At 48.0% G+C, this 25,155-nt stretch overlaps 7 protein-coding genes across 7 annotated transcripts; 3 read left to right on the top strand and 4 right to left on the bottom strand.

The window, feature by feature from the left end:
* Positions 1 to 215: 215 nt before the first annotated feature.
* On the bottom strand, positions 216 to 2,336 carry POJ06DRAFT_298762 (major facilitator superfamily domain-containing protein). Its single transcript, XM_056190659.1, has 3 exons — positions 1,807 to 2,336; positions 1,678 to 1,752; positions 216 to 1,625 (listed from the first exon to the last, which is right to left on the bottom strand). The coding sequence occupies exons 1-3, from the start codon at positions 1,967 to 1,969 to the stop codon at positions 361 to 363; spliced, it is 1,503 nt and encodes a 500-aa protein (XP_056045859.1). The 5' UTR covers positions 1,970 to 2,336; the 3' UTR covers positions 216 to 360.
* Positions 2,337 to 2,496: 160 nt separating this feature from the next.
* Positions 2,497 to 4,719, bottom strand: POJ06DRAFT_218280 (major facilitator superfamily domain-containing protein). The gene is made up of 3 exons (XM_056185570.1): positions 4,223 to 4,719; positions 4,098 to 4,172; positions 2,497 to 4,047 (listed from the first exon to the last, which is right to left on the bottom strand). Exons 1-3 carry the CDS (start codon positions 4,383 to 4,385, stop codon positions 2,777 to 2,779), a joined length of 1,509 nt encoding a protein of 502 aa, XP_056045860.1. The 5' UTR covers positions 4,386 to 4,719; the 3' UTR covers positions 2,497 to 2,776.
* A 7,561-nt stretch (positions 4,720 to 12,280) lies between these two features.
* POJ06DRAFT_193398 (major facilitator superfamily domain-containing protein) lies at positions 12,281 to 13,846 on the top strand (the record flags this gene model as incomplete). Its single annotated transcript, XM_056184910.1, has 2 exons — positions 12,281 to 12,507; positions 12,556 to 13,846. 2 exons carry the CDS (start codon positions 12,281 to 12,283, stop codon positions 13,844 to 13,846), a joined length of 1,518 nt encoding a protein of 505 aa, XP_056045861.1.
* A 1,349-nt stretch (positions 13,847 to 15,195) lies between these two features.
* POJ06DRAFT_49080 (Dak1 domain-containing protein) lies at positions 15,196 to 17,382 on the top strand. Its single transcript, XM_056191117.1, has 3 exons — positions 15,196 to 15,842; positions 15,891 to 16,286; positions 16,342 to 17,382. The coding sequence occupies exons 1-3, from the start codon at positions 15,359 to 15,361 to the stop codon at positions 17,238 to 17,240; spliced, it is 1,779 nt and encodes a 592-aa protein (XP_056045862.1). The 5' UTR covers positions 15,196 to 15,358; the 3' UTR covers positions 17,241 to 17,382.
* Positions 17,383 to 18,157, bottom strand: POJ06DRAFT_49081 (uncharacterized protein). Its single transcript, XM_056191118.1, has one exon. The coding sequence runs from the start codon at positions 18,017 to 18,019 to the stop codon at positions 17,525 to 17,527; it is 495 nt and encodes a 164-aa protein (XP_056045863.1). The 5' UTR covers positions 18,020 to 18,157; the 3' UTR covers positions 17,383 to 17,524.
* A 1,214-nt stretch (positions 18,158 to 19,371) lies between these two features.
* POJ06DRAFT_279864 (uncharacterized protein) lies at positions 19,372 to 20,319 on the bottom strand (the record flags this gene model as incomplete). Its single annotated transcript, XM_056189850.1, has 4 exons — positions 19,372 to 19,586; positions 19,616 to 20,014; positions 20,040 to 20,241; positions 20,299 to 20,319. The coding sequence occupies 4 exons, from the start codon at positions 20,317 to 20,319 to the stop codon at positions 19,372 to 19,374; spliced, it is 837 nt and encodes a 278-aa protein (XP_056045864.1).
* A 2,594-nt stretch (positions 20,320 to 22,913) lies between these two features.
* Positions 22,914 to 25,142, top strand: POJ06DRAFT_218289 (permease for cytosine/purines, uracil, thiamine, allantoin-domain-containing protein). The gene is made up of 2 exons (XM_056185571.1): positions 22,914 to 23,507; positions 23,559 to 25,142. Exons 1-2 carry the CDS (start codon positions 23,342 to 23,344, stop codon positions 25,031 to 25,033), a joined length of 1,641 nt encoding a protein of 546 aa, XP_056045865.1. The 5' UTR covers positions 22,914 to 23,341; the 3' UTR covers positions 25,034 to 25,142.
* The last annotated feature ends 13 nt before the right edge of the window (positions 25,143 to 25,155 follow it).

Raw genomic sequence — 25,155 nt, forward strand, 5'->3', positions numbered from 1 at the left:
GCGGAAATAATCAAGAATGTAGGAGCGACTGTGCTCACGTGACTCTCTCACCTTGGGAGGCATCGTATGAGAGTTAATATATCATAATAGAGACCACCACGCAAGGCTTGCAGTGACAGAGCAAGTCCAGGGTTGAGTCAAAGTGCAAGTGTCTCTGACAAGTTGCCAGATTTACTCACAGCAAGTGTCTTGCTGTCAGTAGATTGTCAGAGCGAGCAATTTTTTCCTGTAACGTATATCATAATAGACATAACCTGTACTTCTACATAAACCGACAAAACCCGTTATAAATTCATATACGAACACGCATCATGAAATTACATTCGCTTTCTAAACAAACTATTTGGACAACAGAAAAAATCATGACAAAGCACTAATCTTGACATCGCTATCCATCTTCTTCTCACGACTGGAGAATGACTCATCACCACCGGCAACCTCCTTCGAGACCTCGTCCAAACCGGCGGCGGAGGCGACGATCACGTCAGTTTCGGCTTGGTGAATGCCAAGACGTTTGTCTCTGCGCTCGAGGTAGATCGGGAGTGGGATCATGAGGAGCTGGACGACGGAGAGGCACACTGACCATATGAAACCGGCGTAGAAACGTGGCGCGTCGATGGTCTGAAAAGCAGTCAAAGGGACCACTAAGGCACAAATACAGTAGCCCATGTTGATAACCGCCAGAGAGATGGCACGGACTTCGAGATCGTATGATAGGGTCTCTGCAAACCAGGCAATAATAAGATTAATGGGACCGTTGCAGAAACCGAGGGCTATGAAGGCGAAGAACTTGGCTCCGGTTGGAATATTCCAAGCCATCAGCATGGAGTTGCACACCAAGACGACCACGCCAGCCATGAGGAGCGAATCCCACCGATTTCCACGCCAGTCAGAGTAGAAAGCGAAGAACATGGCTGAGACGATGGAGATGGCATAAGAGATAGTGGACAAGTTGTTAATCAGACTGTAGTTGCCGGGGTACCTGTCACCAAGCCACAAGAGATAGGGAGTCGTAGACGGGTAGGGAGTTTGCCAGAACGAATTGGCCAAGATGAAGAAAACCCAGGTTGGCCATGCCTTTAAAACGCGCTTCAAGATACTCCTGTCGATACCCCGGGAAGGAGCGAAGCCCTCGTCGAGCAGACGCTTCTTGGCGAGCTCCTTTTCTGCCGGAGTGAGCCAGCGAGACTTGCACTTGTCGGGAACATTGGGATAGAACACCATGCCGACGAATGAGATGGGGACAGTGATGATTGTACAAATGATGAACAGCCAACGCCAGCCTTGAAGACCGCCGATACCGTCGAGAGTAAGACACGCATTTTGAAGGTAGCCCGTGAACATAGAGCCAAGCGGATAGGTGTTGTAGTAGATGGCGTTGCGCTTGCCGAGCTCTTGCCGGCGGTACCAGGTATTGATAATATGCGCGTTTCCAATCCAGCAGGGGGTGGAGGTGACACCGACGAAGAAGCGCATGACAAGGAGCTGTTCGTAGTTTTTAACGAACGCGGTGCCAAGGGTGAACATGCCCCACATAAGCTCGCAAGCTGGAATAAAATACTCAGCGGGAACTACTGTAAGTAGGGCGTTGGAAGGAATCTGAAACACAATAGTAGCGGCCCAATCTTGAACCATGTCAGCGGCGATTCATATTAGCAATCAGAAATATATACGTACAGACGGCATTGAGGTAACTCAGCCGGTTACCGTAGAGATTAAGGTCGTCCTTCATACCAGACTCGTATGCATTGTCTATTGATGTTAGATCTAATTTTTAATTTCTGAGTTCGAGTGACAAAATCATACAGATTGCGTAGACATCCAGGTTGTTGGCCCACGTAGACAGACAGGCGAAGACCAGGATAAGAAAATCAAGCTTGTGGACGAGAACACGCTCCTCGCGCGAATAGTGTTTGGGAAACCAGCCAATCCACTCGGCAAACGGATTCATGAAGTAATCGAAACCCATTTTGGCAGCAGCAGTATATTGACTGTGAGTCGGCTTGAATGCAACGATGACAGGAACCGGAGTAGCAGTAGTGAATTGCACTCAGGAGATGTCTAGCCATCTTATATCGTTGGACTGAGTGGGTCAAACGGCGACTGACTGTCCATCGAGAAAAACGCAACTCCGATAGCCGACTATCAAGCCCGGCCAGCGCGAGTCGAAGGACCAAACAAGCCGCCGGACCCAACAGCAGCATGCAACTTCACCATGTACCGAACCACACAGAACCGAACCTGCGCTATCTTCGAGGACCACTAAGCGACAATAGTATACATGAGTAAGGCAACACTTGGCGGTGTCTGGGCAGTGCTATAGCACTGACTTGGCATTGACGAAGATGTGACTTTCCGTTCGCTGCCGCAGTTACACGCGACAGCTTATTCACAAACTCTAACTGCAACAACAAAGCAAATGTTTTCGATCACGTGATGGTGTTCAGCGGGCCCCTGGGCAAGTAAATAATCGATATTTTATTCGAATAAATCACGTAAGTTAACTTAACTAACTATATTCTGTAGTTACTGTACAATCCAACCAGCTGAAACACCAACAAACCCAAACATAATACTGCAAAAAACCAACACACTTCAACAAATTAATTGGTTACTTACTATAGACCAACAAGTGCAAAGAAGAGATCACAGCAATGCATTTATTTATTTTGAACATGTAGGCAAAGACTTAAAACCGGGATCATTTCATATATAAACACCCATCATGAAATTACATTCGCTTTCTAAACAAACTATTTGGACAACAGGAAAGAAATCATGACAAATCACTAATCTTGACATCGCTGTCCATCTTCTTCTCATGACTGGAGAATGACTCATCACCACCGGCAACCTCCTGCGAGACCTCATCCAAACCGACGGCTGAGGCGATGACTAAATCGGTTTCGGCCTGGTGAATGCCAAGACGCCTGTCTCTGCGCTCAAGATATAACGGGACTGGAATCATGAGGAGTTCGACGACGGAGATTGCAACCGACCAAATGTAGCCGCCTTTGAAACGAGGCTGATTTACGGTCTGGAAGGCGGTGAGTGGAATAGCAAGAGCAAAAAGACAGTAGCCCATGTTGACGAACGCAAGAGAGATCGAACGAACTTCGAGATCGTATGCAAGACTCTCCGCAATCCAAGCAATGACAAGGTTAATAGGTCCGTTGCAGAAGCCGAGGGCAATAAAGGCGAAGAACTTTGCACCGTCTGGGATATTCCAAGCGAGAAGCATTGAGTTACACACCAATACGACGACACCGGCCATAACGAGAGAATCCCAGCGATTACCACGCCAGTCAGAGTAGAAAGCGAAGAACATAGCTGAGACAATTGAGATGGCATAAGAGATAGTGGACAAGTTGTTAATTATGCTGTACTGGTCGGGGTTGGGGTACTTGTCACCAAGCCACAAGAGATAAGGAGTCGTAGAAGGATAAGGAGTCTGCCAGTAGAGGTTGGCTAAGATGAAGAAAACCCAAGTAGGCCATGCCTTTAAAACGCGCTTCAAGATATTCCAATTCAAACCCTGCGAAGGAGCGAACCCCTCGTCAATGAGACGCTTCTGAGCTAGCTCCTTCTCAGCAGGAGTAAGCCACCGAGATTTGCAGTTGTCGGGAACGTTAGGAAAAAACATCATGCCAATAAATGAAATAGGGAGTGTGATGATTGTGCAAATGATGAACAACCAGCGCCAACCCTGAAGACCACCAACACCGTCGAGAGTAAGACACGCGTTCTGGAGGTAGCCTGTGAACATAGCGCCAAGCGGGTAGGTGTTGTAGAAAATGGCGTTGCGTTTGCCGAGCTCCTGTTTGCGGTACCAACTGTTGATAATATGAACGTTTCCAATCCAGCAGGGGGTTGAGGTGACACCGACGAAGAAGCGCATGACAACGAGCTGTTCGTAGTTTTTAACGAACGCGGTGCCAAGGGTGAACATGCCCCACATAAGCTCGCAAGCTGGAATAAAATACTCAGCGGGAAGTACGGTAAGTAGGGCGTTGGAAGGAACCTGGAACACAATGGTAGCGGCCCAATCTTTACCAATGTCAGTTGTGATACATATTAGCAATCAGAAATATACGTACAGACGGCATTGAGGTAGCTCAGTCGATTACCGTAGAGATTAAGGTCGTCCTGCATACCAGACTCGTATGCATTGTCTATTGATGTTAAATCTTTGATTTTTGATATTCGAGTGACAAAATCATACAGATAGCATTGACGTCCAAGTTGCAGGCCCAGGTGGACAGACAAGCAAAGACCAGGATAAGAAAGTCCAACTTGTGGACAAGCACACGCTCCTCGCGTGAATAGTGTTTGGGAAACCAGCCGATCCATTCAGCAAATGGATTCATGAAGTAATCGAAACCCATCTTGGCAGCAGCAGTATTGACTGTGAATCGGGTTGAATGCAACAACGACAAGCCGGGGCGTAATACTATCGAAAGCGAAAGCGCTTGGCAAATGCAGTAGGGGGTTGGCAGGCTTATATGCAGACTCAGTCAGTCAACTGCAACTTGGAGCGACTACGAAACGAAAGTATTCCGATAGCCGGATCAAGGGCCGGCGCCAACTAACTGCACAGCCAAACTCGACGAGCAAAATAAGTGGTACTGGCAGGGACTAGACTTGAGTCTAGCCGAGTACCTCGCTCGGCGAAAGCGCAAAGCTCTTATCGTGGAGGTCATTGGCCACCGATTGTGAATGGTACCGGACCTGACACGGGTCGGATGGTGCACTGAGCAAGAAGCTTGTTGGAGCCGGGCCACCCTGGGGTTGCAGTAGCTCAGGTTAGCACACTCGCATTACACCGGTTCAGTCGATAAGACGGACGCGGGAATTTGATGCGCTTGCCAGGAGCCGCACCGCCGACACTAATCTACAACTGGCACTGCCACCTCAAGGGCGAATTAGTTACTGTAGTTTAGAAAAATTCGTTAATCCTTGTGCAAGACCAGAATTCGCAGTCGAAAAGGCGAATGATTGCTGGAGGCCCAATGATTCTCCGAAAGTCCCGAATTTAGAGTTCGCAAAAGCAAATTCGACTTTTAGGGTGATGTTTTCCGTTGCCTAATGGCCATCATGAGCCAAGCAATGCAGTGTGCCATCAGCAAGAGCCAACTGGGGAATCCTCGCATGCCACGATGGTACCTACAATCTCGATACTGTCGGTTGGTCGTGGTTCAAACAGCCATGCTAAGATACTCTTGCGTATCCAAGGGCGTCAAATAAGGTATCTTGATGCTTCACCGCCACAAAGATGGAATCAGTGGCTGAGGAAAGACTGATAACGCTTCAAGTCTCAATTTTACTTCCGCGGTTTGTTTCAGACTGGCTCCTGCGTGAGTTCGTATGATAGCGGCCATCCGCGCGGTGCACCTGTCAGAAAGGGCTAGTTGTCCGACAATCCCATAGCATTGCATATCTCACTCGTACACCAGCATCGTCACCATCAGGCTAGCAAGCTAGCAAGCATATAAGACTGATAGTACATTAAATGGCAGTCTATCCCATATATATACTTTTATGTGTTCAAGTCTAGTATGATACAGATCGATCTCACTGGGCTGTAAGTAGTATAAGATTTAATTATCGCCAATCAGCTTGTCACTGGCTAAGGTGTAAGGCCGTCGCAAAGAGTACCGTAGTGTAACGTACTGTGCCAGGATTGAGGTGGGAAGAAGTTACGCGAGTGGGGACCTCGATCTGTTCGCCTTGGTACATTATCGACTCAATACTCCGAAAGATGCACCTGGGATATTCAACCTTGTCCACATCTTTTCACTTTTTAAATATATGGGTTGTGGACTGTCGTGAAGCAGACAGCTGTGCTGCGCGGATAATACATGTTTCGTCTCAAGCTAGTAAGATGAAAGGACGCATTGGATAGGCTCATCGCACCTCATCGCAACTCCCTACCTAGCAACTATTTAAGTGGAGCATGAGTAGTGAGAGAATGCTCGGCATATGCACATATTTATATGCTTTGTGTAGCAGTGTGGGGCGAAGTGCATGGACACTAGGTACGGCGAGCCCAGTTCACAACTTAATCTGCGCAACGGCCAATGGCACACATGCCTTAAAATATATTCTTCTACCAGGACTAGGTTGAGCTTCGTACGCAGCCTTTTACTGTAGTATCAAACCTCTTCTATTCAGCACTCATATGTTGCTTCCTTGATCTACGCGGTCGAATAAAAATCACATATTTACACTTTGTGTACAGGCTAGCCATTGATGGTGGAGCTGTTGAAATACGGCGACAGTCTCCTTACGACCGCTCACTGAGCGACTTCCGATCGTATGTACAAACGTCCATTCTACCAAAATAAAAAAAATCATACAAATTGAAGGAGTTTTGCGGGCTTCTGCATGCCGACCATTCCTATCCGCAACTGGAATCGACTTAGCTATGTACGTGCCCAATAGATTGAACTCCAAACAGACATCGAAGTTCTATTTTGGCAGGTGCGCTAAACCACTGGAGATGCATGAAGTCTCAGTCCTACCGGCGCCCAGCAATTGGAGAGCTCGGAGACGGTGTTTGCACTGGGTTGCAAGGGCAAGAGAGCGGATGAGATTCTGCATATCTGGCGGGACCAGCCGTTTTGCTGTCAAAGTAGACCGTAATGTATTGCATATATAAATAACAATAATTGCCCCGATAGATAGGCCACAGGACCGCAAATCTAGTCATTTTAAATCCAAATTACGAATATTCTGGCAAGGATGCTGACGGCGTACTTGAGTGACAAATACGCTCGTCGGATGTAGGATTACTCTCTCGCTAAAAAATCACATGTGAGAATAATCCTCCCAATATTTGCATAGTTAATTCGTTGAGACTCGTAATCAACCAGAATCAGTACAACACTCCCTTCTCTCGTTCAGTCATGCTTCCACGACATGCTGTGGCTCCCCGGCCGTTCACACCTGTTCGCTCTCCGTGCCTGCCACGGACAGCAAGATAGTCTAGCAACAGCAATGTTGTCATATATGAACTACTGCCCGCAACTTGGCTCGAAGCTGCCCTATCCGCGCTTGGTAGACAGCTGTTCAACTCCCCACGTCGACGGGGTATTTCTTCGCAGAAGCCCCGAGTCTAGTTGCTCAATACCTGGAGGCAATCGGCGACGCAAATTCCTAGCTCGGACTCATCGATGCTTGTTGAATGACAGCAGCCGGCTATAGTGGAGAGGGTAATGGAAATGACCGGCTCTTGGCTATATGTCGGTGCACGGGGAACGAAGCTTCTTAGTGCGACCCAGACTGCATGAGTCGGCCGGTTATTGCGGTCGCTAGATACTGGCGTAGGTCCGGTGGTCAGCAAGATCCAATGAGATAACATTGACGCTGGTGATAGCGCCAGCTAGAAAGCGCAAGGACCAGTTAATCGCCATCGAAATCATCGCGCACGGATTGCCTGTCGGTTCAATCGCCGTCGTCGTCTACAAAGTACCCGTAGAAAAGTGGACGGCGTTATGTATTGGCTGTTAGGAAACTATGCAAGTTAGTTGCGTCTCTATAACGTACCTAGCAGGCCGCACATTTTGCCTTAATTTGGTAGTACTTGACTGTCTATCGCTATATTAACTGCTGGTTCCACGATAGCGTTTGCGGTGCTGTACTGAGTTCACAAATTTGTGCCTCCCAAACGGATGATTGACTGTGCTTCGTGGTCGGACCCGGGTCAATGCTGCGCTAATGCGTTATCGTGACTGGCTATCGCCGTCAGTAAGGTTCAGTCCGGCGTCGGCCACCGTCGCCAATCCCACTAACGCCAGCCCAGTTTAGAAAGTCCTATCGCACATGCACTTCGCGTCTCAGCGTTGAAGCTAATTTATGCGCATGACATTCGACATGATAGCCGATAGTTGCTAGTTAAGGAACAGTCATAAGCTTCACATATACCTTAGCTCTAGGCCACTGACTCAAGGTATCGAAGAACCGCATTGGCGGCGATTCGGACTTTCGGCTACAGGCGTGTGCACTTGCCGATCAGCACGGTGCATCTGTCACTTATCCTCGATCACAATTTTCAGAGTGTGAGGCATATTTGAAAACCGCGCATATCTGCCCGCGGCCTTATCTTCCTTATCAAACTAGGCATTGTACGACAATGCATACACTGGCTAGCCAATAACATATGTCATATTAGGCAGGCAGAATGATTCATAATCATCTTCAATTGCTCGACTAGCGGGACTCATTGTCGCGGCCATCAAATCAAATTAGGCGCATGTTTAGAGTTTGCGGTGCGCTCGGGCAATTATCCGACACATCCCGCTATCGACAGATGCCTAACGTAGCTTCAAGCATGGGATTTAAACCCGTAAATTATATTCTGTGAATATCTGCTAGGGCATATCTTTCTTTTGATGAGTAAAACTTTCACCGCTTCAGTCGCCCAACGCGATGTACGTAATTGTCAGAGTATCACCAGGGATGGGCTTATCTAACTTGTACCTGACACATGCAGGCGTCACGCTGTGTCGTAGCTCTGTTTAATCAGGCCATGCTTTCGGGAGGTGGGCATTGAATCAGTGAATCATCAATGCCATGACATGATACGACTCTCTTCTTGGCATCTCCATCTTGCCGAATATTTTCGATATACATATACCTCCAAAGAACAAGGGTTATTTAAATGTACGCCATGAGGATTACTCGCAAGCCCTTCAAAACCAACATTGTACTCGTGTCACCGGCACCACTGTTCCGAGGCTCGCACGGAGCGGAATCGGCGGACTCGTGTTTCAGCCACCAGAATATTCCCTTCATTGGCCCCGAGAACGATCCGATGATGCAGTCGTCCTGGCACCGCCGACATTCCCCATGGCATGTGCAACTCGCTGAAGACAAAATGGTGAATTAGACAGGACCCATTGTCTGTGGCTTAACCCGAGGTGTTCTTCCTGCAATCGTCAAAATATTCTGTGGCTAAAAAAGGCCAGAGTCAGCCACAGAGTCAGACTAATCATCATCTGACTTCTCTGCTGCGAGTCAATTGATATTGGCTGTCAAATCGGATCGGACCTAGCGGGGCGAGAGAGTCATACCAAGTCTGCGGTATGATCCACTAGATAGCGGAGAGTATAAACTGTGACTACTACGTTTCTGATAATCCCTTACCCCTGCCCTTATCGCACCGGAGTGTATACTTTTGCCCCGCTGCCTGATTTGATTCACGCATTGCACGTGAGCTTGAACAGTGCATCCAAGCCACAGTGACAAGCCCCCGCGCTGTTAGCAGCCAAATCTATCCGATAGTTACTGTATTCGCAATCTTAACGCGATACAATGCATCGGATAATAAAATATCGGTTTCAGAATGATACAGAATCGCCCTATTTCCACACCCTAAAATTCCTCTGACATCTCGTGCTCGCAGTTAGGTTCAAGACATAATGCGATTGCCAGACATCAAAACTAGTGTAGATAATCCAGGACTAATCGAGAAGGTTCATGCATGAGCTTATCTGCGCTTGCGCGTCCACGTCACTGTCGGCGCGACGTCGCGCCTGTCGACTCATCAATTACCACATCACAACACCAGACCGGGGATGATGCTTATCGCCTTTTGCATCCACGCACTGACGCAAATCCAAAGATTCCGATCGATAGATAAGAGTCGGAGTATGTTCCGAGCTCTAATGCGTAGGATAAGGGTCTTGGTATGCTCTGCCAATCAGCTTGGACACTGTTAAATATGAGTGACTAGCCTATGTGAATCCCGTGAACTAGTTCCCCTTGCTGCTGTACAGGAACTCATCACCAGCTAAAGGACTTATTCTCGCTGACACTTACCAAGAGTTAGCCGTAAGCCGTGGTCCAGCAATCACAGCTGGACGTGAATGTGTTTACTCCAAATTTGGTGACTCAGGAGACTTTCGATGGGATATGTACTTCAGCTCAGAGGAGCGCCTTCCTTTGCATTGCTAGGTCGGCAACTCGTGCTGAATCCTATGCACTTACGGTTTGTCCTGATATTCAGTGCTTACACCCAATTTTAGCAGTTTAGTAAAGTGAAGGATCTGACACCTTTTGCATATTGTCACTGCCTCCATGCGTCCAGTTCTGATTAGAGATATCCACGGATGCTTTCGAGTTGGGTTTCACTTCGAAGCTGGAAGAGATCGTTGGGACGTCTTGTTCACATTGGAGTAGGATCTGATACATAGTGAAATGATAGATGATCTGCCTGAGATGACTGCAACCTCACGGTGACTTAGACTTGGATTCACTTGGCAGTTAGTTCTTGGGATTTGATATCTTTGGGCGCTGTTCGCCAGTTTCCGGTTAAAAAGGGTAGACAGGAAGGAAGTTTTCTACCCGCTAATCCCAATATTTGTCTTCTAGCCTTCTAAACACGTATGCACCATTTGATAGCGTTACCGTATGTGCGTCCATGAGATCCAAGCCACGAATTACATCTCTTACCCTAACCCTTTAAACCGGACTTAATCTTGATATTTTAGCATTGAAAATATTATGTGAGCTTTAGACCCTCAATGTCTACGGGACAGCTTAGTTTATCCTCCAATGAATATCCTTTTTAAAAGTTGAGTTACGAACACCAGCGCCGACGAGTAATGACACAAAACGAACTTCCCTGTTGCAGTTTACAGTAAGTCGCGTTTACTAGCTAGAATAGAATGGCGTACTGCACAATAGGCCCTCTTTGCCTTCATTGCGAGAGTACCAAAATGAAAATTTAGTGGATATCATAGTGAAGCGATTAGCATCGGTACAAAAATTTACTCTCTTGATATGTAAGTTAAAGAAGATATATTTACTAAGTAATATGTACAGTAACTATTCCAAGTTGCTCGGAGAACATTGCGGCGATGAGAATAGACTAGTTTCACCAAGCTCAGTGCGAGGTGTCATTTTGGAGGAGACTTTTAGTGTAAGGGATTGGTGGCTTCATCGTAAGGATACGGCTAGCGACAGGAGACCTTTTGCGACAATCGGGATAGGAACCGGTTTTAACCGGGCCCGGGTCTTGACGGGACTGGACGACTCGGCCGGTCGGCCAGAGCGCAAAAGATCGGTCCGGTTTGGAATCGCGGAGGACCGGTTGGACCGGTTACTGAGGTACTAACCCCCCGAAAAGTGGAAAAGCATCTCTGATATGGCTCCGAATGCAAACTCTTTCCTGGTCTACTCCAACTATGCTTCTGTCGAGCACGGCACTGCGGCCAGCTTCTCCACCTGTTCTCCACCTGTTGTTAGCTTGACTCGACATTATGTGGGATAGGGTTAGCCCCTTGTCTTAACCCTAACCTTTCGATCATGACATCCACCGTTCTTTCTATTCGTACGAGTCTGAAATATCGTCTTGTGACTACAAAATGTGTACTTTAATGTTTCCTTTATTTTCTTTTACTATACTTTTTGAATATTGTGAATATCAACCGGTCCGGTTCAGAGCCTAGAGCCTTAATCCGGTAGTGTCAAACTTGCAATCAGATTTTGTGCAGAGTCGAGCCCTCCATATCAGCACTCCACTATGACAGATAGCGAAACCGCCAAATCAAATTGCAATGACGTGCATTGGTCGTGTTGAGCAGTGTATCTACCTCGCTAACAACTTGAGGCAGATAACACTTCAGTGCGAATCGCACCGTAATCCAAATATCCAATGCCAGTGAAACAGATGTTGGCAAGTCCAGTTCATTTGAAGCCTGGACGACTTGTAATACCTAATAAAGGGAATTACCGGTAGATCAGCCTTCGCCAATGTGGCATTTAACAATGGGGAGGGGTTGGCGCGAGGACCAAACTCGGGGATTTGGGTTTGAAAAAGCTCGCCAAGCGTCACTTTAACCTTAGGTTCGGCCGTGCCGCTGAGGCAGCAACAACGCTAGTTTCGCATACGGACGTCCTTCTTGTTGGGCCGAGGGAAGAATTCGATTATTATTACCTGATACGCACGATCCTCAGGGGTTCTAAGCAAATCACGACATATAGTTTGTGAAGATGCAGTTTTACGGTGCCTTGTCGTTCCACTCAGGGCCGCCCCCATTGGAGTATTGCTTGGCGCTCGGCAGTTTCTTATCGCCCAAGCAATTCTTGCAGCCCTGCTACGCGATCCCTAAATCCCGAACGTTGGTGCCTATCAGGAGAGGAATGACTTAGATAAGTGATTGTACCGCACAAATCTGACTCTGTGAATGTGATATATTACCTGACAGCAGCACTTACTGATTTCTGTTGCTCATTATATGCCCGATCCACAAATAAAAATATATAGAGTAGTTGCATCATGGGAACGGATAGTTTCGTGCGAGAGACCACAACGGCTTCCTTCGATGGCCAGGCCAAAACAAAATGGCAGAAACTGAAGGAAGGCGTGGAATGGTACCGACCTGGTACGACGGCGCAGGAGAAAAAATTGCTGTTCAAGCTTGATTGTGCCATCTTGGTATTTGGCTGTTTATCTTCATTCAGCAAGACTCTTGATAATAGTTCCTTGACCAACGCTTATGTCTCGTATGTATGGCATCATGTCCTAGTGCTAAGGAAAGCTAATGAGTGTAGGGGCATGAAAGAAGATCTCAACCTTGGCGGAAATGACTTGAATTACCTTACGGCTGTATACTACTCGTCGTACTTGACGTTTATGATTCCCGGTAGTTTCCTCCTGACACGGCTGCCGATCCAACGCGTGCTACCGACAATGGAAATCCTCTGGGGTGTATGCACATTCGGATGCGCATGGGCACATAGTCTTCGTGATTTGTACGTCTGTCGGTTCTTTCTTGGTGCGTGTGAGACGGTTGCATTTACCGGATTGATCTACGTGATTGGCTCGTGGTATCTACGTGAAGAAATGGGTGTTCGCGTTGCATTGTTCAACATCTCTTCTCCGCTTGGAAGTATGATTTCAGGGTACCTCCAGACGGCGACATATACACGTCTTGAGGGCCATCATGGAATGGCAGGATGGAGGTGGCTTTTTATAGTGTGCTTCTGCATTACCCTGCCATGTGCGCTCATTGGGTACGTGTTCTTCCCGAACTCGCCGAACAATACGAAGCCGACGTGGTGGCTCTCTCAAGCGGAAATCGACCTTGCCAACAAGCGATTGCAAGAGGAAGGCATCCGAAAGATTGAAAAGAAGATTAAATGGAAGGAGCTTCTTCGCGTGCTCAAAGACTGGCCGTGGTATTGTTTTGTTTTTGCATGGTGCTTGTTTGATCAGAATCAATATTTCTCTAGCACTCCGTTCTCGCTATATCTAAAGAACACGGATTCGGTCAAATACACAATTCCTCAGATTAACAACTATCCGACGGTCAGCAAGGCGGTTACTATTGTCACGACCGTACTCGGATGTTACTACGCTGACAAAACTGGCGACAGATTCACGCCATGTTTGGTTGCAACTGTCCTGACCACAGTTGCCGCTGGCATATTGCTGGGATGGAATGTTTCCGAGGGTGGCAGGTTATTTGCTTTTTTCGTAGCGGGCATAGCGAGTTCGATGAACCCTTTTCAGATGTCTTGGGCATCTGACGTTGTCAAGGAAGATCCTGAGGCACGCTCACTAATCACTGCCTCGATGAACTGTATCGGACAAGTTTTCTTAGCGTGGGTTCCAATCTTTACATTTCCAGTTCCACACGCGCCTCGATTTATGAGAGGCTTCACGTTTTCGCTTATTACTTCAGTTTTGCATGTTTTGCTTGTCATCTTGATATTCTTCTTGGAGAGGCGGGATTTGCGATCTGGAAAGCGCTTCAAGAAGGTCACCGACTTTAGAGCCCTGGTTCTCGAAAGGGAGTCTGTTGAGGCGCTGGATGAGCCGACCAAGGAGAAAGCTGTCTAGTGTATCTTAAGATTAAAATTTATGTTGCCGACAGTCATTCAACGAACTTCAATTGATATTCCGTTTGCACACATAGTGCATCGACGACAATTCGACCGACACCGGTCTCACAAATCTCTCGGTCCTAGAACGCAATTTGTCTCCCCCCTTGATCAATCAGCGCTTAGATCTGCAGGCTATTATGTTCAGATGCGAACACAATTGTTGAATAAGATATCCCATTCACGCCGTGTATCCCGACCGTGGCGATGTATGCCTTCAAGGCGAGGATAGCAAATGCCTTAATTATCGACAGAATAACCCTGGAATCGAGACCTCCGGAATCTGCTTTAGAATGGCGAATCCGGTGCCGAGGGAAATTGAGGACGGAACTATAACATCCAAGACATGGTCGCCCTCTTCCGGCGCTGACTTACCACGGACCCTGTTATAAAGGTAGATGATATTTTTGATTGAATTCGATGCCAAAATTTTGACCCGAGAATGCACGAAGCCAGCGATAACTTCAACCGTTCGATATGGTCATCCTTCCTCTCAAAATGAATTAGTAATCGTGCTTGGAATCCATATTCCTCGGTATCGCGTGGAGATATCCTGGATGCTTTGAGGGAGAAAACGCTGACTGACTTCTTTATCCCGTCGCCTGCAAGTTACACCTTATCGCGTTCTGCAGGAAATCCTCAAAACATTCGGCTTCTGCCCTCTGAGTCTTGTCCCGAGAGCTCGAAGATCAACTCCGTCCTAGGCTCAGCAGGACCATTGTCCTTCAAGTTCTCTGTCTCAAATGAAACCTCTCCTGTAATATCCTTCTCTCCTGCTCTTATGTCCCTGATATGTTGAATTAGCGGATATTCTTTAGACAATGGAATATCGTTCGGCCAATATTTTTTGGGCTTCCCTTCCCATCACCATCGACGTAATCATGAAGTCAAGGAACTCCACCACTACTTATGGGAGTTTGCCTAGAGTTTCTACCATCTGTCGAATCACGTCTCCCGGGTCATCAAAAAAGGATTCAGACTCAAAGCTGATGAACACGAACACTAAACAACTAACGTTAAAGCGGTGCTGTTAATAGCATGGAGTCCAAGCACTTGACGTTTAGTAAACGGATGCCTTCTATTTGCAGGTTGGACCACTATAAAATGCGCAGGGACGCTCCGCTATCTGCATTTAGAAATAGAAACTCTAGCTGGCGGTATAAATTACGACTCTCGGCTGGAGGACTTCCACGAGGGGTAGTGCGGAGCTGATGCCGACCGGGGCGGAAAGCGTCCGATACATTACCCCACGCAATACGTCATTCCGTGGTCGGGCTCTCCACATCAAGCAAGTCCGCAACAATTTGTACCAACCCACTGCATATCACACTTGTTCGTTCTCTACGCCTGCCATGCGACAGCATTCGAGTCTCGCAACCGCAATGATGCTTCATATATCCGCTACTGCCGCGGCATTTAATCCTTCAATGCTACTCTATCAGGCTATTATTGGTCGATTGTTTACATCCCCATGTCGACAAAGCATTTCTTCGCAGACGCTCCCAGTCTAGTCGCACAACATCTCAAGGCGCTCGTTGCCGCGAACCCCTCGCTCGGCCTCATCGAGGACGATGGAGTTGTGTATAATTCGTCTCACAAGCCGACGAATGTGTCCATCATCTCCGGCGGGGGCAGCGGCCACGAGCCCGCTTGGTCTGGTCTAGTCGGCGACAATCTTCTCGCGGCGGCAGTGAATGGCCCGATTTTTGGATCTCCGAGCGCGAAGCAGGTCTTGGCTGGTATCGACTCTGTACCGTCCGACAAAGGCGTGATCCTCGTCATCACGAATTATACTGGTGACAAGCTGCACTTTGGCCTTGCCTGTGCGAAAGCAAATGCGAAATTTGCTTCGAAGAACGTCCCGTTTGCAGTTTTAGCAGCGACGGACGATGTTGCGTTGGGTCGGAAGAGGACCGGAATGGTCGGCAGAAGAGGTCTTGCGGGGAATGTTATTGGTAATTTGGTTCCTACGACATATGTTTCATTGAGCTAACCGTTAATAGTCCTCAAAGTACTTGGAACTGCCGCAGGGTCTGGGGCTTCGTTTGATCAATGTGTCGCGATCGGCTCGGCAGTTAATGCGAACATGGTCACTGTCGGCACCTCACTCGATCATTGTCATGTCCCCGGTCGTCAGAATCACGAGACGCTACCGGACGACGTTTGCGTTCTCGGTATGGGCATTCACAACGAGCCCGGTCTCCGAAAGCTGTCTCCTATCCCAAGCATACAAGATTTACTCACCGAGATGCTCAAGTACCTGGTCGATCCGACGGATGAAGAACGTGCTTATGTTAAATTCGACGAAGGCGACGAAGTTGTATTGTTGATCAACAATTTTGGTGGGTTGTCTACGCTGGAAACGAGTGCGATTACGTATCAGACAATGGTGGCACTTGGTGAGGAATCTAGTTGTCATAGTATTTATGCCGCATTTTGCTAACTAAACCACAGAAAAAGAATGGAATATCACACCTTCTCGAGTGTTCTCGGGAATATTCGAATCATCGCTGAACGCACCGGGGTTCTCCGTCACTCTTTGCAATATGACTAAAGTTGCGTCCGATCTTTCTGTCGATATTACGAGCGTCATGGATTATCTCGACGCTCCCACTACCGCCCCGCACTGGCCACGCCCGTACGGCACCGGTGTGAAGGTCACGCCTAGGAAAACTCAAGCCAATGGCCTTCCCAAGACGAATGATGTTTGTGAGCGTGATTTCATAATCGACCCTGCCAAGCTTGATAGGATGATTCGGACTGGCTGCGAACGTGCGATTGCTTCTGAGCCGAATCTTACTAAGTGGGATATGCTGATGGGCGACGGTGACTGCGGGGACGGCGTAAGGAGTGTCTCGCTGAATATCATCAAGGGCTTGGACAATGATTTGAAGGGATCGGGATCGGTCTTGAAAGCGTTAGATGTTGTGAGCAAGTCGGTTGATGATATGGGTGGTACTCTCGGTGCGATCTTTGGTATTCTGATTGCCGCTCTCGAGACAGCTGTAGTCAGGCGCATTAATAGCGGCGACAAATTAACCGAATCTGTATGGGGAGATTGCGCCAAGGAGGCTCTTGACTGTCTAAAGTTTCACAGCGGTGCTCGAATCGGTGATCGCACGGTTATGGATGTACTGATCCCATTTTGCGAGACCTTGTACAGCGAGAAGAGTTTGGAGAGGGCGGTTGAGGCGGCGCAAAATGGCGCCCATAGCACATGGGGCATGATCCCACGGTTTGGTCGTGCTACATATGTTACTGTTGCTGGTGATCAATCGGATGGCATTCCGCCTGATCCTGGCGCTTGGGCTGTGTTTGAGATGGTCAAGGGATTACTGGAGGGAATGGCATAATTGAGAAGATGTCGTTGCATTGTTTACGGGCATAATAAATAGTCTGCGTTTAGTATAACTTGCGCTTGTATTTGCGCTTGTATTTGACAAACTTGTCACGGTACCTTTCAATAAGCGGTCTGAACGATGGAAAATAATCCTAATGAAGCTGATTAGACGTCATACGGATGTGAACAGGAACTAGTCATAGAATGATATCATCATGAAATTATGATATTAAGTTCTTTGCACTGGCACAACCAACAAAATCCATATTCAAAATGACATACAACAACTCCAACTTCTTAAACAGATATAGCATGGCTTTTCTCGTAGTCCTCAATGACCTTCACCTTTGCAGCACTGGCGCTGGTGGTGTCGAATTTGTATGTCAACCACTCCTTCGCCAGCCGCCTCATGAGCTCGAGACCGATGACTCTTTGTCCCATACAGAGAACCTGGCAGTCATTGCTCAAAATACTTCGCTCGACCGAAAAGCTGTCATGCGCAGTGACGGCACGGATGCCGGGAACCTTGTTAGCAGAGATGGCGACGCCGAGACCGGTCCCGCAGATGAGAATGCCACGGTCGGCGTGGCCATGTGTGATGAGCTCTGCGGCCTCAATAGCGACGGAGCCGTAGGACTTGTTGGTGTTAGAGACCTCGATGATATCAGAAACGAGTGGGCTTTTGAGTAAGTCGGCCTTGAGTGCCTCGCGGTAACTATCGCCGGCGTCGTCGGAGCCAATGACGATCCGGTAACAAGGCGAGCTTCTACTCTCAGTTGCAGGAGGAGCCATTTTGAACGAGCGTATCAAATCAGGAAAGAACACAGAGCAGAAAACAGCGGGATTGAATGAATAATAAGTATAGCAGCGGAAAACCCCCGGCGAGAAATCCGATGATCAGAACGGAGACGGCCCGAACCTACAAACGCGGCTTCCCTGTGCGAGTTCCGAGGCGGGGCCCGGATGGCCCTATCAAGGAAAATCCGGCAGAATGCCCTAACCCATGGCCGTGGGGGACGGCTGCTGCATCCAATTCAGAAGTGTTTCGATTCAATTTATATTGACATTGATAATCTATATTCTTTAGGCAATGCAACTAGTTAGGCCGCCCGCCGAGATCTGAGCGAGAGCGGCAAGACGCACACTTTCGACAGAGGTCCGAGTTTTGTAGTGTTACTTCTCTTTAATCACATCAATTTGTGAAATGCTGGTGTTATAAAATCCGCCATGGGTTTGGTATTCTGTTTACATTTTAAGGAACAAATACATTAGAGCAACGTGCTAGAATCTGCTCTGCGAATAGATCTCGACACAACAGGAGAAATTCTTGTGGCTGAAGAACGTGCCCGTTGGTTTGGCCATTCTCTGTGCAGTCTTAGTAAGTTAAGAGCTTTGGCTATTGCTCCGTTGGCTTTCACTATTTAAGAAGAGGGAGCAGATGACTTCGAAACCTTTTTAATCATCTTCGGTCTCTGCAATTTAGATCCGGAGCCGGTTTTGATTTGAGTGCCTCGTCAACGAGGACTTCAGAGTTGAAACGATCGAACTTTGGGAGGTCTCCCTAAAACAATTGCGAACGCAGGCACGAAGCGCACGCCTGAAGGTTCAGGGTTTGCCATTGGCAGATCGAATGAGAGTGAGGGCAGGCTCAAGTCGAGGGTTGACCTCGAATAAAATATGGGCAATTTCCTGAGATACGATGCTCGCAGGTATGGAGCCAATGCCTGGTTGAGAAAATTGTTGATTGTTCTATCTTGGCGCATTAGTGCCCTTTATAAATTTGTTGTAATCTTTTTGGGAAGTCAGCCGGTCGTTGGCGTACCCCACTTTAATCCCGCACTTGTCGCCAGCTGTAATTACCGGCACCCGCGCGGGAAGAGCCCAGCGTGAGGTGGTCGCAGGTAGTCCCTAACCTTTCGGTTATAACTTGACAAACTTGTCAACATACTTTGTGCAGGCAACGACCAGAGCAACGGGGAAAAGCTTAAAATACTAAATATGACTTATTATCCGTTCATCATTATATGTACCTCTTCCATGCTGACTTTAATTCCTACCCATTGATATGATATCAGCTGTCTTCATCTTTCTCACCTGACACTTTAGCTGAACTCTACATTCAAGTGGAACTGAGACCACTGTGCCTAGGCGAGCGACAACCCATTCAATCTCGAAAATAGCTCTGCCTCCATCCTCTTTACAGCTTCCGGGCCGCTGAGGATTTCGCCCACCATATCACTTCCAGAAGGAAAATCTGTCTCAAAAATCGGTTCCCCTAGTCCTCTCATATTTGCCAACACTGCTTGACGAAAGTGCCAGCGTAGGAGCTCATCTCTTACACTTCGCTCACCATTCCGATCTCGACAAACAGGGTCAAGTCGTCGCCACCAACGTTGAAAATATCATCAGTGAAAGTAACTATCCTGTAACTATCATCTGGATTGATCGAAAAACTGACGTTATCAGACTTCTCATGAAGAGTGGATAGCATGAGCAATCCGTTTTGACATGAGTTGATCCCTGTGTCATCCTCTCCGGCCCTGTTTGTAATCCACCGAGAAAACCCATTCGCTATGAACCATTCTTCGCCGGACAGTGGGAAGATGTGGGCGGCATGGTAGCTTGACCAATCACCCTGATCAACGAGCCTTGTGTGGTTTACAACGCCAGATATCACGCACTTCCCGTCTCTCTCACGAACGCGCTGTCGAAACATTTCATCTCTACCAGAGACAGTGTGTGAAAGTACTCGCGTAATGCACCATTCATTTGTGATTAATATTCTGCCTATTTTCAATTTCAGTTGTCATACCATGCTCAAACATATACATATCTATTACCATGGGAGAAGTTGGCTTTATATCATACTTGCCTGGTTGGAGAGGCTCGTCAGTCGTTCTCAGGGGTACATCTCTACCTCGCAAATATACATCATATGGGGAGGCCGAAATGACAAGAATCCCAAGTGCGAATAAAAAAGTTCTTTCTGTAAAGGACGGAGTCAATAGTTGGAGCTGCGGATGCCGCGACGTCTATATTTCAGCCTGCGCTGAAGAGAAGATGAAATTGACAGAAATTTTAGCTGCGTTCATCGTTACATTACACAAAAATATTCAATATAAGCAGTGAAATGTTAGACTAGACAAATTAGTTGAGGAGAATTTATAGCAGTCAAATTTTTCAGTGTCACCATTAGGACGATTTAACTGCTATTATTCAGTGATGAAGAGATGAAAACACTCAACCGTAAAGGCGCCTTTCTGCTATTCTGTTTGTAGAGGCGCAATATATTGTGTGCGGTTTCAGCTTTGGCACTAGTTGTGCAAATTTCGAATTACTAAAAAGTAATGTCGTTGGGACTTTAGGTTTAGGGAAGAGATCGTTCCGATTTCGGCTGAGCTTGCGGACCTGTCGCCCGCGACCATGGTTAAGTCTCCGGTCGATCGTCCCATTGGCTGACAAAGATTAATGGATCTAGTCTTGTGCTGCATCTTAGAAGTTTTCAGGTTGGCAGCTAATAGAGAACCGGATCTGGTGCGACGATTCCATCAGCGCCCGCTTAAGTCACATAGCTCATCTACTGATTCCCGAAAGCTGTACTAAACATAACCAATACTTTGATGGCCGACTCCGCACTGGACAGCAGTGGACAACAACTGGATTTGCTCTGGGAGCCGCGAGGAATCGAATTAAGGAGCTTATATTCAGCTGATAAATGTGGGGGCGGTTTGGGATATTTTCTAGAACTCTGATGCTGACTTTCTGAGCCTATTGGCAACAGACACAAATCAACGATGAAATTTATAGATTATAGCTGGTCGACTAGGATGTGCCTTAACAAGCTGTAGAACGGAACCCCATTAGGCGCGGATTCGGTTACTGAATCCCTTAGTATATGACTATCAATCCTGTAGTTATAGAATTCTCGATTTAGATAACCTCAGATAGTCCACAGCCCACGGATACTTTACTCGTGCGGCAAAAGACTCGCTGCCCAACCTGGCATGCGTTCTGGACTCTCCGAGCAGCACCTTATCAGCTTCGAAATTGTCGCAGAGGGAAATATTGGTTCCAATCCGGTGGCGTTAGCATGCCGTGCGCCAACGTGACTAAGAGTCATCAGCCATGATGGCGGCTTTTTCGGTAATTACACGTGCATGCGGGGACCGGGGAGCATCTTGCCCTATCTGTCAGTAGCGGATAGGTTGAGTCCTATTCCAGGTAAAGATCCTCGTGGTCTGGCGAACAGCAATAGAGATCTTACAGAGGCTATGATACGTTATCGGACGTTTCAGCACGTCCAAGAACACACAAGACCGGCCTCCGAGGACATACGGGCCGCGCGGGCACTACGGCACAAACTGGCCGCGGGAAGAAATGACAGTCGTGCCCGGGGCGGACTCGGTCCGCAGCGTGATGATCTGTGCGTCAGATAGAGCGTGACAAACACGACAACGAGATAACGGGCCGATTAAAGCTGGACAGACCAACTTTTGTCGCGGCATCTGAGCGTAAGCATTAGCCCGTGGTTTGTCATGGACTCATGGTCGTAGACTTGGTAGTGTTGCTGACATGGAATTCGGGATTTGAAGTCACCTAAGCTCTCGTTAATAGAGTTTGAGGAAATGACGTTCGCAGTGGCGTTCTCTGAGTCTGCCATATCATTACGAATCGGGGAGATGAAACTGAGCACCAAACAGCAGCCTGTTATCGCACTACAAATTCACTCTATTTTCAAGACCGCTAGTCAGTGAGGTAGCGCAGGCGTTGTGAGAAATCTCGAGCTGGCTATCTCTCCTTGGCGGTACTTGGCGCCTTGCCAGTGGGGCCCTTACCCGAAAGTTGATGATCACCGGGTCAGACCAAGACCCAGATAACTGGCCGCGCAAGTGTGGGAATTCAAATGAAGATGATATTGTCTAGCTATATTTCGCTCATGGCCAACAGGCCAAGCGGATGCTATGTGGAACGAGAGTACGTTAGTGACAGACAGTAACCTCCAAATGGCTGCGTGAAATTAGGCTAATTTACAACTTTTGACCGCTGTCACGTCTCATTCAACCTCCACCTGCAGGCCGACTGTCGCCAGATACACTTTAAGTTGTCGCAGTTGCGGTCATCACAAACATCGCAAGCGCCACAACGTGTCCTGTAGCTGTCATTAAACGCCGCTGACAGGCGTGGCCATGGATAATTGCGGGCTCGCAGCCGACTGCGACGCCTCCATGGTTGTCTTCGCAGGAGCCCGAAGCCAGGCGTCTAGCATCCCGATACCCCCACAGGGAAACGCCATGACAAATGCTGATGGACACTATCCATTGAACAATGAAGAATGCTGCACATGATAGCACAGAAGGTCAACATTTGTAAAACCAACTATACGCGCTATTACGGATAGTTCGGGCCAAAGATAGAGCATATGGTAATCGAGTGCCATTGTTCGGAAGAGCAGCGAGCTGCCTCCGTGGTTGTGGGCTGATGTTTGATCCGTGGCTGCTGCTTCTTAGAAACCCGAACATGATTATCGCCTAACCACAAAGTTCGCAGATAAGGGCGCCGTGGCGCCGAGCCGCACCAACGTACTTGGCGTTATTTAACCCTAGCCCATATCACCAAGTATACCTCTTCTAGAACAACAGCGCCGATTCTGGAGGCAAAGAGTCGAGAAATCTGTCATTAACAACTACCAGACGTGATCTATATTGGCGAGGAACGAATTTGATCAGGGATGAGTTGGAGAAAGTATGAGTTGGGTCCAACAGCCCTGGCTAGGAACGTGTTTCTGGGATGACCTGACCCACGCACGTCGCATCGCCAAGAGCAAATCGCAGTATGCATCTGGCTGGCTTTATCTGCTCTCCCATTAATTTTGCCCACTGGAAGCCTGCCACAGTCACTGGGTATTGGACACTGACAGTGAGTCAGTCTTACCCGACGCCTTACCATGCCTTATCGGGCCTGTCACTTGGCGCCCATACGCAGTCCCAGTCAAATCGCCTTTCAGAATATAAGCTGCCACGCCCCGTTTGTCTTGGATATTCTCGTCCTTTTGGTACACGATACTGTACAGGCCAGCTTTCATAACCTTCGTTGCATCGACACACTTCCAGTACCATGGGACAGGACGAGCAAATTATCACTGGCGCCGATGAGTATGGCAACTCTCCTAGCTTTTGGCGGCGAATATCCAAGCGCCTCGAGGTTGAGGGACACTCTGGCGACAGCAACAAAGACTTGGACCCTGTCCCTCCTGAATTGCGAACATGGAACTGGTGGCACTGTAAGTAGACCCTGTCTCTTCACTTCCGAAACCTTGGCCTAAGTAATGCAGATATCTCGTACTGGATTTCAGACAATTTCACGCCTTCTGGTTGGCGAAAAGCTGCTTCGCTTATGCAGATCGGTATGTCGTGGCGTATTGCTCTCCTCAACGTCGCTGTCTCGGAGATTCTCATTGCCGCTGTCATCACCATCAACGGGTATATCGGCGCGAAGTACCATGTGTCTTTCACTATCCAATCACGTGCGTCCTTTGGTTACTATTTCTCCATTCTCATGATCTGCATGCGTATGATCGTCGGCACCTTCTGGTACGGTATTTCCACCTACACCGGCGCTGAATGTGTTCGATCGATGATTTATGCGATGTCGCCGAGGTTCCGAAATCTCGAGAACCACCTTCCCGCGTCTGCCCACATTAATACCCAGTTTATGATCTCGTATTTTGTCTACTTTGTATCCATTATGCCGCTTCACTATGTTCCTATCCACCGCATCCGGTTCCTCTTCACCATCAAAGCCATTGTCACTCCAATCATTGGTTTCGGCATCATGGGCTGGACAATTGCCAATGCCTCGGTTGGTGAACAGTCTCTGTGGAGCCAAGGCAACACCGTGCACGGGTCTGCTCTTGGTTGGGTGTTCATGAACGGAGTCTACGCCAACATGGGCGGCTGGGCAACCCTTGCAGTCAATGCCCCCGATTTCACTCGATACGCCATCAGCCCGAAGCACACCTACACCATGGCCATCGCGCTTCCTTTCACCGCGACACTGATAACATTCTTTGGCGTTGTCGGTGCTGCCGGTTCAAAAGTCTTGTTTGGTCAGATCCTGTGGGATCCATTGTTGTTCATCGACAACTGGACTTCTCCTGGGGGACGTGCTGCTGCATTTTTCTGCGCACTTGGTTTCTATCTTGCTCAGGCTTGTGCCAACATTTCCGCCAACTCCATATCTGCCGCTAATGACTTGAACTGCATGTTCCCTCGCTACATCAATATCCGTCGTGGTCAATTCATCATTGCATTTGTCGGTGCATGGGCGCTAACCCCGTGGAACATCCTTACCTCTGCTTCATCTTTCCTTGCCTTCATGTCAGGCTACACTGTCTGGCTGGCGCCCATTTGTGGGATCATGGTCGCAGACTTCTATTTGGTCCACAAGAGGAAATACAATGTTTGGGAACTTTACAACAAAAACGGCATCTACAGATATAACAAATGGGGTATCAACTGGCGCGCCTTCATTGCCTTCTTCGTTGGCTGGGTTCCGCTCTTCCCTGGTTTCCTTCCCAACGTCAACAAGAGCATTTTCGTGCCCCGGGGTATGGTTCACCTATACTACCTCGGGTACTTTTACGGATTCGGTGCCGCGGCACTGTCGTACTACGTCATCTGTTATTTCTGGCCAGCGCGTGAGACCATGCTGGACGTGCCTGTGTACTGCGACGACGTTCTGAATGCTCGGGAGATCGAGGAGAATTCGTATGGCGAGAGCGATAGCCTTGAGAAGAAATCAGATTAATTTGTTAATAGTCTATAGTATTACTAGTTGTTGTAGAATAATTGAGCTCGGTTGTAAGCAGACGGTTCCTATTGAACGGTGTTAATGCAGGACAATAATTGGTATCGAGATCAGTAAGTCAG

The sequence above is a fragment of the Lipomyces tetrasporus genome (assembly GCF_029532465.1).
Source record: "Lipomyces tetrasporus strain NRRL Y-64009 chromosome Unknown POJ06scaffold_2, whole genome shotgun sequence".
Lineage (NCBI taxonomy): Eukaryota > Fungi > Ascomycota > Lipomycetes > Lipomycetales > Lipomycetaceae > Lipomyces > Lipomyces tetrasporus.